This window comes from Sinohyriopsis cumingii, chromosome 17 (assembly GCF_028554795.1).
Source record: "Sinohyriopsis cumingii isolate HCF-2022 chromosome 17, ASM2855479v2, whole genome shotgun sequence".
NCBI classification, from domain to species: Eukaryota; Metazoa; Mollusca; class Bivalvia; order Unionida; family Unionidae; genus Sinohyriopsis; species Sinohyriopsis cumingii.
Genome location: NC_142977.1, coordinates 107599431 through 107610279, shown reverse-complemented (window position 1 = coordinate 107610279; position 10849 = coordinate 107599431). Strand labels below are relative to the sequence as shown.

At 33.3% G+C, this 10849-nt stretch overlaps 1 protein-coding gene across 1 annotated transcript; it reads right to left on the bottom strand.

Annotated features, from left to right (window-relative positions):
- Window positions 1–346: 346 nt before the first annotated feature.
- Window positions 347–10605, bottom strand: LOC149779634 (uncharacterized). Its single transcript, XM_089940432.1, has 5 exons — window positions 10056–10605; window positions 9479–9653; window positions 8626–8726; window positions 1463–1550; window positions 347–967 (listed from the first exon to the last, which is right to left on the bottom strand). Exons 1-5 carry the CDS (start codon window positions 10521–10523, stop codon window positions 714–716), a joined length of 1086 nt encoding a protein of 361 aa, XP_089796558.1. The 5' UTR covers window positions 10524–10605; the 3' UTR covers window positions 347–713.
- Between the last annotated feature and the right edge of the window lie 244 nt (window positions 10606–10849).

Below are 10849 nucleotides of genomic sequence, written 5' to 3'. Positions count from 1 at the left end.
TTTAAACCGGACAATTGAATTCTTTTTTTACGCTTTACTTCTTTTCTATTTATATTTTCCAATCTCGCTAGGTATGTTAGGTATGCACAACGTTCAATCTTTTCCGTTAAAAGTAAAGTTTGACTTCTATGTATTACATGAACATAAGGTTTTAATTGTTAAGTGAGAATCTATGCAACAGACGAATTTTGGGATCAAGCACAGTAATCCTAAACTATACAGCTAAGCAAGCGATAATAAACACTGACATCGAGAAAAGAAATGCAAAATTAGTACATACTACATTGACAATGTATGTACATCTGGAAGTTCAGTAATCAAGGAACGATAAACGCTGACACCGAGAAAAGATTGAAAAATATTTGACAACATGATTCAGCAAATAGTAATGATTAAAAACAACAAAATAGAAGTAACATAAATGCTGTTGCCATCCATGATATATCAAACGACTTACTGTCAGTAGCATGTTAATCTGCTGTGGGATAAGTACGGTACAATCGCTGAAAATAGTTTATATATCGCCTAAGTGGAAAAGATACAATAATTGTTTTTAAAAATTCGATTCGATTTATATTATAGAATCCACATATAATTGATCTGTGTTTTAAAGGTTCCTATACTCAGCGGCAAAGTTATGCAAATACATATCTTCTCTGATCAAAGTCAAAATTGTCGTCCTGGCTCCGAATGCTTGTCAAATGTATGCTAGCCTACAGCTCCTTTTCACAAACAAAGGGAATACGATCATCACAATTCAAGTCGTTCCATTTCATAATTTTCTCGGCCGGGAACAATACATTGTAGATATTCATGCAATTTTCTTTGGTGTTACCATTCGGTTCTCCATTATACCATCCATTATAACGAAGCATCTGCGGTTGCCCGTTTGTTCGGAACCATTGAAACGTTCCTTCGGTAATGAGGTCTGTGCCATCTATCCAGAAGTCCCGATAACGCTCTGCTCCTGAATAATATATATATATATATATATATATATATATATATATATATATATATATATATATATATATATATATATATACACTACATAGCACTACATAAAATGATTTACCAACCGGATTTCGGGGATATAGGAAATATACTGCAGACATATATAACCGAATTGATGCATAAAAAAGAAGATGCACGGCTTAAAAGAACACTAACAATGCGTTAAACTGTCATTTCTTGTAATATATTCGATATCATCTCCAAATATTATAACTTATGCTAAGTAAGTACTCTTGTCTTCAGATTAATGTCCGGTCTGTGTAGGGAATAAAATCCATATTTACCCGATACTGCTCAAAATTGGATATTGAGTAGTCACTTGAAAGGTTTTATTTGTAGAAATGTCTCTAACAGTTTCCAGGTGTTAAGTATCATGAAACATATATGTATACCAACACAGTTTCATTTAATGTAATAAGCCGTGCTTTGATAAACGATCAGTACTCACGCGATCTCCGAATGACACCGGCAACCACTTTTTCTTCATTTAGATCATCCATCTTAAGGAGATCGGCGTCTAGCAGATGACAAATTAACTGAAATGCAACAAAAGTAATAAAGTAGATGAAATGCAAAAAACAAAAAGGCTACAATGCAAAATGTGACAAAGCAGCTGAAATGCAAAAAAAAAGAAGAGAACATACATAAATGCATCATGTTGAAAATTAGTTGACATGTTCCAGGAGACAAGTCAGCTAATATATGGCAAGAAAAAAATCAGTTGAAATGCAGAAATCGACACATCATCTAAAACGCAAAGCGTGGTCAATCAGCTAGAATTCAAAAAGAAGTGAGAGACCGGCTTAAATTCAGCAAGTGCAAGCATGAAATCAGCTGAAATGTGAAAACAAGCGACACCTTATAAACAAAAATGTCACAAGTGACAAATCATTTTAAATGTAATAAGTGACAAGACAACCGATATGGAATAACAAGCAACAAGTCAGGTGGAAGGTAACAAGTGTCACGTCGGCTGAAATTCAGAAGTTATAAATAAGAATGGCGAGAGTAACAGGCCATTTTAAATCAATAAGTGAGCTGATAAGGAACAACAAGCTACAAGCCAGGTGAAATGCCATAAGTGACAAGTCATTTTAAATGCGGCAAGTGACACGACAGCTTTCTGTTTGTTTTACACTGCAACATCAGGTGTCACATGTGTTGTTTTGCTATTAACGATTCAGCAACTGATATAGCATTTGCATAGCCTCTGAATGTTTTTCTTTCTTCTTGGGGAGAAAATGCTCTTCTCTCTGAATAATGGTAACCGATAATTCTAACTGTTGTTGCAAAGGTCAGTATTTACTTTCTGCTTTTACCTAGCGCCTGTGTCCCAGTAAACAATTTCCACTTTAGTCACTGCAGACGCTGTTCTAACATCTTATTGTGACCTTTCTTAATATATAACTGCCTTTCTTTTTGGATACTTCTTGGTAATATAATGTTTTTACTTCAATTAACTGCTATTGCGTTTCATCTAATTTTAAATAGTGTTTGACACTTTAGTATTTAAGAGGTTTTTTTTATAAGAATCGCTTGTACATTGTAATTCGTAAATTAGTCAGCATTTATCTTTTCATTTTGTCTAGAGAACTTTGCAGATTCATGTTTGAAAAATCTAATGCAAATTTAATAAATTTTTCACTGCCACCTAAAGCTAGTAAGGTGTCCGTGTCATATATGTAATATTCAATGGTCTCTGTTGCATACCTTAATATCCTTGATATTTGGAAATATATGATGCTATGGGTCAAACATATAATGAAAATATATGGAGAGAGGGAATCACCCCGTGTTCGTCCTCTTCTTGTCCCTCTTGTTGACAGTGAATTCGGTGCAGCAATAGTAGGGTTTGTTGCTAAAGCACCCAGAGATAACCTGGTTTAAAATAAGGTTTTCAAACCGGATGAGATAGTGACCTCTGCGATAACAATGTTAAACAGAAGCGATGATTAGTAGTAAGTTAGTAAGGGAAATATTATACTTCACAAATTAAAGTTAGCCATGAAGCATTTAATTAATAGTTAACAAGTACTACAGCTAAGAGGAAACAGCAGGTGCAAAGAGGAAGAAGTCTCCAACACAATGAGTCAACAAGCTGAAGTGTTTTGCAAAAATTGTAGAAGGAAAAAACAACTTAGAGACTTTGTAGAAATTTACAACAAACAGGAATTAAAAACTGTAATGAATATAGAACTTATACAGAGGGACCTTAATATTAGGATTTATGAATCTTTCAGAAAGAAACGGAAATTTACTTGTTTCTATACTAGGACAACCTAGAAAAAGAAATATGTTTTACCAATACAACTGATAAAAGATATGGCATACTATCTACTTTATTAGAAAACACATACTTTTTTATTGGTTATTACAATATTTCATTGAAATGAAAGCATCATATTTCACTTCAACATCAACAGGAATGAAACAAAAATATTTTTATTTCACATGAATTATATATCCTTCAAACACACATAAACAGATTCAAAGGAGGCATAACTGTGAATAACAAAAAACAATGAAGAAATAATTTATATCAGGTGCTGGAAAAAAAACAACAATTAAAACTTTCTATTTAACACATCTAATGTACATAACCAGACACAACTATAAATTGCAGTTATGGATCAAAACGTTCCACATTTCTATCATAAGATCAAGACGAAATTACACAAATTGTTATCTCCCCTGATGCTATAGTCTCTACCTGTTGAGAATGTCTTTCATAGTGACTTTATTTCATACAATATTAATGATCATTACAAGAAATTGCAAAGAGGTAGCATAAAGAAAATAAATATCAGTAAATAATCTGGAGAAGGAAAAGTGATTGACTTTCATGCTATGTCTTTAACATACTTTTAAATGTTAAGTAAATGTGAGACACATTATTAATCTGCCCCAGCGACAAAGGCTTTAATACAGTGGCTGAAAAAGCGGATGAAACAGCAATTATCAAGGAAACAACAAAGAAAGATTTTAAAATAAATAACAGACATGTTATTGGTTGAAGTGGTCGAGAAAACTCAGCAACTTTAAACACTGCAAAATATAAGAGAAAGAGCAGGATTATTTATAATCAATAAAAAGATAAAATCAGAATTAGATGAATTACATTAGATTATGACATGGAATCGCAATTTCAGCAAATTTTTGAATAGTTGAATAAAAATTGCGGTTGTTAACACTGTTACATTGTTGCAGTTGTAAAGTAAGAATCATTTAACCGATAAAACACAACCACAAGAGGACAACATATTTAAAGTGATTATGAACATTGTGTGACGTGTGTCATGAAAACGATTTACTATTATCCATCACTGGTTTAAACGATTGCAAAATGTTAAATGATTAGACATTACCAGCTTTAAGGGAGAATTATATTTGGAAGATAATAATTGAAGACAGACATGAACGAAGATGCTGACGGAGAAGTGGTTAGAAATATCTTACAGCGAAAACAGATGCATTTAAACTCGGATAAATAAATGGATTATTGCATTATGTTGCAGTGTTCGAACAGTTAACATCGAAATAAACAAAAATTAGAAATATTCAAACATGGAAGATATATTTGCGGAACACTTTGTTGTGTTCGTGTATCCATACACCATTCGCACTCGCTATTATGGGACGAAAATGCAGTATAATACAATAATTTGAACCCCGAGGACGAAGAATCAAACAATGAGGAGGAAGCCGTAGATACTTAATCTGTAGATGTAATCATGAAAAAAGTATAGAAGAGAAGTCAGTTTAAGGGCAGTGGGTGATTTTATCAGAACGAATTGCGTTTCACGAAAAAATTGTTTCCAGCCAGAACTAGAATCCCACACATAACGACTGTTAAACATGAGAGAAATGCTAAAGGATGAGAATATAACAGTCCTTATCTCATAGCTGTTCGAGATACTAAATGGCAATGGAGAGACTGGAAGGGATATATTGCCCAGTTCTTCAAGCCCCTACGAGCAATACGTTTTTGTGCTTATCGATTTGATGTAATCTTCTCTATATTAACACAATGCATCGCAATACATTACATCAAATAGCCAGATATTATTCACAATGAAGGGTCATAAAACTGTTTAATTATTCTCAGGCAAATATTACTGAATAGAAAAAGTTTTAAATTATTTTTTCAACACTTTCATGCAAAATTTTGTAAAGTTTATTGGTTTCATATTTCTCAACGCTTAAAAGAAAATAGGTACGTATGAAAGGTGACATTAGTTTGTCATTCGCTCTTTGTGTGTGTGTGTGTGTGTGTGTAGAGGACCTCAGTGTATCTGAGTAGTTGGTGACGCACAATATAGTGTTTGCTAAGAAAACCTTGGATTAGAAGGAGTTCCCAATCAATACAACGAAAATCCAATGAAAGACGAGCGAGATCGACAAGTGTCTGAACGTGATGCAGAGTGCATGACTAAGTAGACATCATCAAGGGTACATGTTAAAAAATGTGACATGTGAGGAGATTGTCAGGCCCTGATATTAGGACATCGCATGTCCAAGATTCAAAGAGAAGTGAGGAACTTCATGTTATTCTATGGCATACTTTCACAGCGAGACTATGTTATAATAATGCAATATACTTTTGTCATCACCGTATATGTATTGCTGTTATTTGTGTTATGTATATCTATATTTTGTGTAATCTAGACTGTATGCATACTGTGTGTAGTTTTTGTAGTGATCATCTATAAACAAGATAATATATAGCTAACATTTTATCCATGAGTATAAATTCTATTTTAAAGATATTGAGCTATAAATAGGTGTTTACAAGTTAAATTCAACCTATATATTGAACCTGTCGACAAGTTTAGAATAATTCCCCACTGGATAGTGAGGTCGGATGGGTTTATAGGAGAATTGAGTTTTATCCCGCTGGATTGGTCAGTAAGGTAAGCTTTTTTACGACATTGGGTATTGTGCAAATTTCACGTGGCGAGTAGGAAAAAATGCGTTTTGTGGCTATATAGGTGTATTTGATGTAATGTAATGTTATTTTGGTTTTTAACGTAGCTTTAACAATTTTTCAGTCATATCACTACGATGTCTGCAATGTGGCAGTTTATAGTGATGTCTAGCACTGGGGCATCATGCCGCAGACATGTAGCATGATGTCCCACCCAGTCACATTATCCTGACACCAGGCCGACCAGTCCTAACACTAACCTCTTAATGCTGAACGCCAAGCGAGGCAGCTGTTAGTACCATTTTTTAAGTCTCTGGTATGACTCGGCCGGGGATCGAACCCACGACTTCTAGGTGTATTTGACGGGGTAGAGCTGGACAATCATTCTTGTTCGTGTTCTGCAAACATCTGTCTGCAGATGTGAGTAATATTGTTTTATATTTAATTTGAGAGGAAAGATATTTTAGGATTATTTATTGGAATTACAAAAAAACTACAAAGTGCTCACTCTACTAAAATATTTTTCTGGGACTATTGTGAATTTATTTAAAGCAGTTCTGGACAATGCCATTGCGATACACCAGGACTGTTTACTATGCAGTACATTTGAGGATCTGGAATTCATTCAGAACGTTCGATTCTTTTGGACTTGTGAACATCTTTCTTGTATTATTTTGGATTTAATTTATATTGCTATATGTTCCTGTTAACTTTTCATTTTATAACCTTGATAATTAAATCATTTGCTAAGTTTAAAAAGATTGTTGGATTTGCTTCTTTCTGTAACTTAATTTAAAACAATAGAGTCATAACAATTTGATTATGTTAATTCGAAAATAATAAAATCAAGCTTCACATAAGATTATGTCCGAACTCCAATATAATATGCATTGCCCGACATAAGACATATAAAATATACGTGCGGATAATAAGGATAATGAAAACTAATATTTAACAAAGATAACTAAAATGTTCACTGCTAAATAACTAAAATTCCTTTTACGTCATGAAATAGGTTTGAATGAGAATTATTTGTGTAACTATTTCAAATATTTCGTTACAGTTTTTGCATTAATCATTTGCATGGAAATATTTTAAATGACTGTTTGTGTGATATGGAGGCAGATTAAATACTGACACATATTTTCGATTCCATATGCTTGTTCTTCTTCTTGTCTTGTTTAATTTTTTTTCCTCAATTGATTTGACTTTCTTTCTTCTAAGCAAAACTTTCTTAAGAACTAATTGTCCCTTATCCTGTAACCTGTCTTATGAACTTCTGAAGAGTGCATATATCAATCGATGAAGAGAGAGAACACAGAAAGGATTGACAGCCAGTTTGACTATTGAATTATACTTTTATATGCTTGTGTGAGTAACTGGTCTTTCGGAAAAATAGTACGAATATCTGAGATTCTGTTCCTCTGTTATTTATTTCAATATTTTAAATGAGCTCAGTAGAAAAGCAAGAATGTCTTTATCAAAAAGTAATGTTTGTCTACCTTTTCAACTTACATAGGATACAAGTATTGTTTAGCATAGTCTTCTAGAACAACAACGTATGAGAGAATAGAAGCATCATTTTACATACTTCTTACATCAAAAGGTAATTCTTCAGGGTGTTTTAAAGAAGACAAGAGATTTACACTCAGAGAGCACGATATCGAAATAAGTCGTTCTTTTATCAAAACTATAGGTTTTCAAACAGCTATACTTTTCTATGATCTTTTTACAGCTGACTTTATGATATTGTGAATCATAAACAACTTATTACTTTTTCGAAATGTCTCTACAGTAGTGACCAACAAGGCAGACGGAATTTACAATCAGTATGACTGCTCAGATATATAATTTCGTTGGAATACCGCAAAATATTCAAGGACCTTATTAATATATTACTTTCATTGGTTTTACCTTGAAGTAAAATCTTTTGGATATTAGAATAGTAATTCTATGTGGTGCTAGCACATAGGCACATTATAACTTTCATCCGGAATACCTTTGGATCGTTTCCGAATTGCTGTGAAATTAAAATATTATAGGAATTCCTACCATACTTTAAGTTATTTTTAATATTTTTAACTTTGATTTTTATATTTTAGGTAAATAAATGTATATTTTGGAAAATTTTATGCTTATTGGGTTTTACCTTTTCTTGTTACATAGTTTAAGCCCCTAGAACGTAACAATATACTGTCAGAATATTTGTTGTGCGTATCCACATTTGAAATTTAACACAGGCATAAGTTTCTTTTTATAGATTTTAGCGGCATTTTTAAGACATTATTGGTTGTATGAAGCCGAGTAAATTCGAGCTAAGTGCCTTCCCAATGTCACACAGAAGCAACCGATCCTGGTGGGTTTAAAACCATGGACCGATGGAGTAAAGCGTCAAACACTCTACCAAGTGAGCTCTCGTGATTTTATTTTTCTTTGACTATGTTTAACAAAATTGATTTTTCTTCTTCAAAATTTAATATATCATGGTGGTTTTAAAAGATATTAATTTTGTGATTTAAGAACTTTAAATAACAAAATGAATTCACGGCGTCCAATGCTTACCTTGAAGTGACGATAATCCTGCTAAAAGAAATATAAATATATTATCTTTTTCAAGTATTAAAATATGTAAGGTGGACATATACATACAACTTACATACAAATTTTGTGTGACTTCTTTTATTTACCTTAGCATTAAGCCAAGTTGCCTCGATGGGAACTGCGAAGTAACAACTGTTTCCATGTTTCTCGAACATAGGAGAACATGTCCTTTTCTTACTCGCCGCAGCTAAAACAAATAGAAAACAATAACATATTCTTAAAATAATCTGTATTAACAGTTGGAAAGTTTCAGATGGAAAAATCTAACGTCTTTCCTCCTCTTCTTCTTCATTTTTCTATGCATGTGCTGCTGTTGCTGTTGCTGCAAAGGAAGTGTTCATATCCAAAGTTATGTCATACAAATTTTGCATTTGCTAAACAATGGTCTTTTAGAACAAGCATGCATTATAAACACCAACAACATTATATTCCCCTGTTAACTATATCTGTTAACATTTACAGTCTCTTGAAATAGTAGTTTAAATATATTCAGAACCGAAGGTTACTTGTAAATGGAAAGAGTCTGGTCACATTTTGTACTTACATATACTACGTCTAATACTGTTTCAAGTTTAAACGGACTGAAGTAGTGTGATTACAAAGTATAAAAGGCTGGTGTACTTTGTTTTGAGTGTTTGCTTTGTTTTTGTTTTTCTTGTTATTTGTTCTATTATAGGGTTTATTTGTTTGTTTGGTTGGCTGGTTGGTTGTTTATTTGGTTGGTTGTTTGGTTGGTTAGAAGGTTGGATTGTCTTGTTTGGTTTCGTTTTTTCATACGTGAGGAAGAGGGGAAAAGAAAGAACCACAATATTAACATTATGGTGATCATTTGCGAGAACGCTATAGACATATTATTGCTCTACACCAGGTTACAAGGTGTTGGGACACATGACTTAAGACAATGTTAAGCTTGACGACATAACGCTTTTTCCTATATACCTTCAAACAGTTCACGCACATTGTCTTCTACGGATTTTTGCTTGGACTCAAATTTCTCCTGCATTTTTGTCAACGATACCCTGTTTTCTTCTTTTAGTGCAGCATTCGTTCTAACAACGTCTGCCAGATTTTTCTCTACAATGCGTAGTTTAGCATCGAACGAAGAATTATGTTCCTGAAACAAATCATGGAATTATTACTTGTATAATATTTAATTAACCTTGACCGATCTATCTCTTTTTATTCACGCATGTAAGAAACAAACAGTTACCGACTCAGCTTTCGGTGTTGGTATGTGTTTTTGTTCATAATCTCCTATTTGTTATATATTTCTTTAATTTTACTCTGTTTTGTCGATCTCTTGAAGACATCACTTCATTCTAAATTATCCAAACGTCTTCTTGTCACATCCTTGGGCCATTTTGTCCCGATATCTGTCAATCAGTCTGTGGACCTACGCTTCACTCTTGTAATTTGTCTTTGCTTATACTTTTATACATATATGTATACGAATGTACATGAGAATGTCAGACCGAAGAAAGCATAAAAAAGATAGAATACCAACAAATGAACGTACCTGTAAAGACAACAAGATCCGATCCAAGTCATTTGTTAGCTGGACACGTGCTCTCTTCTCGGCTCTAAAACCCTTTCGGATGGACATTAAGTGCCTCTGTAAGGACAACTCGGACGATGGCAGATGATCTGACACTGAACTACCTTTAGCTGCGTTCACATAGACAGGTTCGGTATGTTTAGCGTTCGGGTCGTTTTTCATCGTGTTTAAGAACCTTTCTTTCAGGTCGAAAACAGAAGAATTGACGCGGTTAATAATATCAAACATCTCCGTACGGAAAACTTCAAAGTTTGCATTGACATTTCTTTCGATATTATTCAGTCGTTTGGTAAGATGAATGTAAGGATCATCTAATGCTGAAACGATCTCACAGACAAGCATAACGGCGACATAACAGCGTGTTAGATACCCCATAATTGCTAACGACTCTGCTGGTATGGCATTTGCACATGTATTTTCAATTCCCATTTTAAGTAAACAGGCACTTGTCTGGAACTCAATTTAAGTAAACAGGAACTCTTATTGAGTGAAGACATATGTTGCCTTTGCATGTAATGCAACTCATTAATGTAAAATGTGTTTACTCTCAGCTGGATAGTCCTGATTGGTCACTAAGAATAACATATGAAACAAATCTTGATATATGAGGAATTTAAACTTCAGTATCGCACAAACAAATATTCAAATATTTATATAAGATGAAAAGTCGAACAATGACATCATGCACTCTATGAAATTTACAAGATGACATCCATGACAGCATATTGCAATAGGATATATATATATATATATAT

Coding starts and splice junctions, on each gene's coding strand:
- LOC149779634 (XM_089940432.1), bottom strand. CDS start 10,523: ATGGGAATTGAAAATACATGTGCAAATGCCATACCAGCAGAGTCGTTA. Junction 9,654..10,055: donor GGATCTTGTTGTCTTTACAG/GTACGTTCATTT, acceptor GATTTGTTTCAG/GAACATAATTCTTCGTTCGA. Junction 968..1,462: donor CGGTGTCATTCGGAGATCGC/GTGAGTACTGAT, acceptor TATATTATTCAG/GAGCAGAGCGTTATCGGGAC.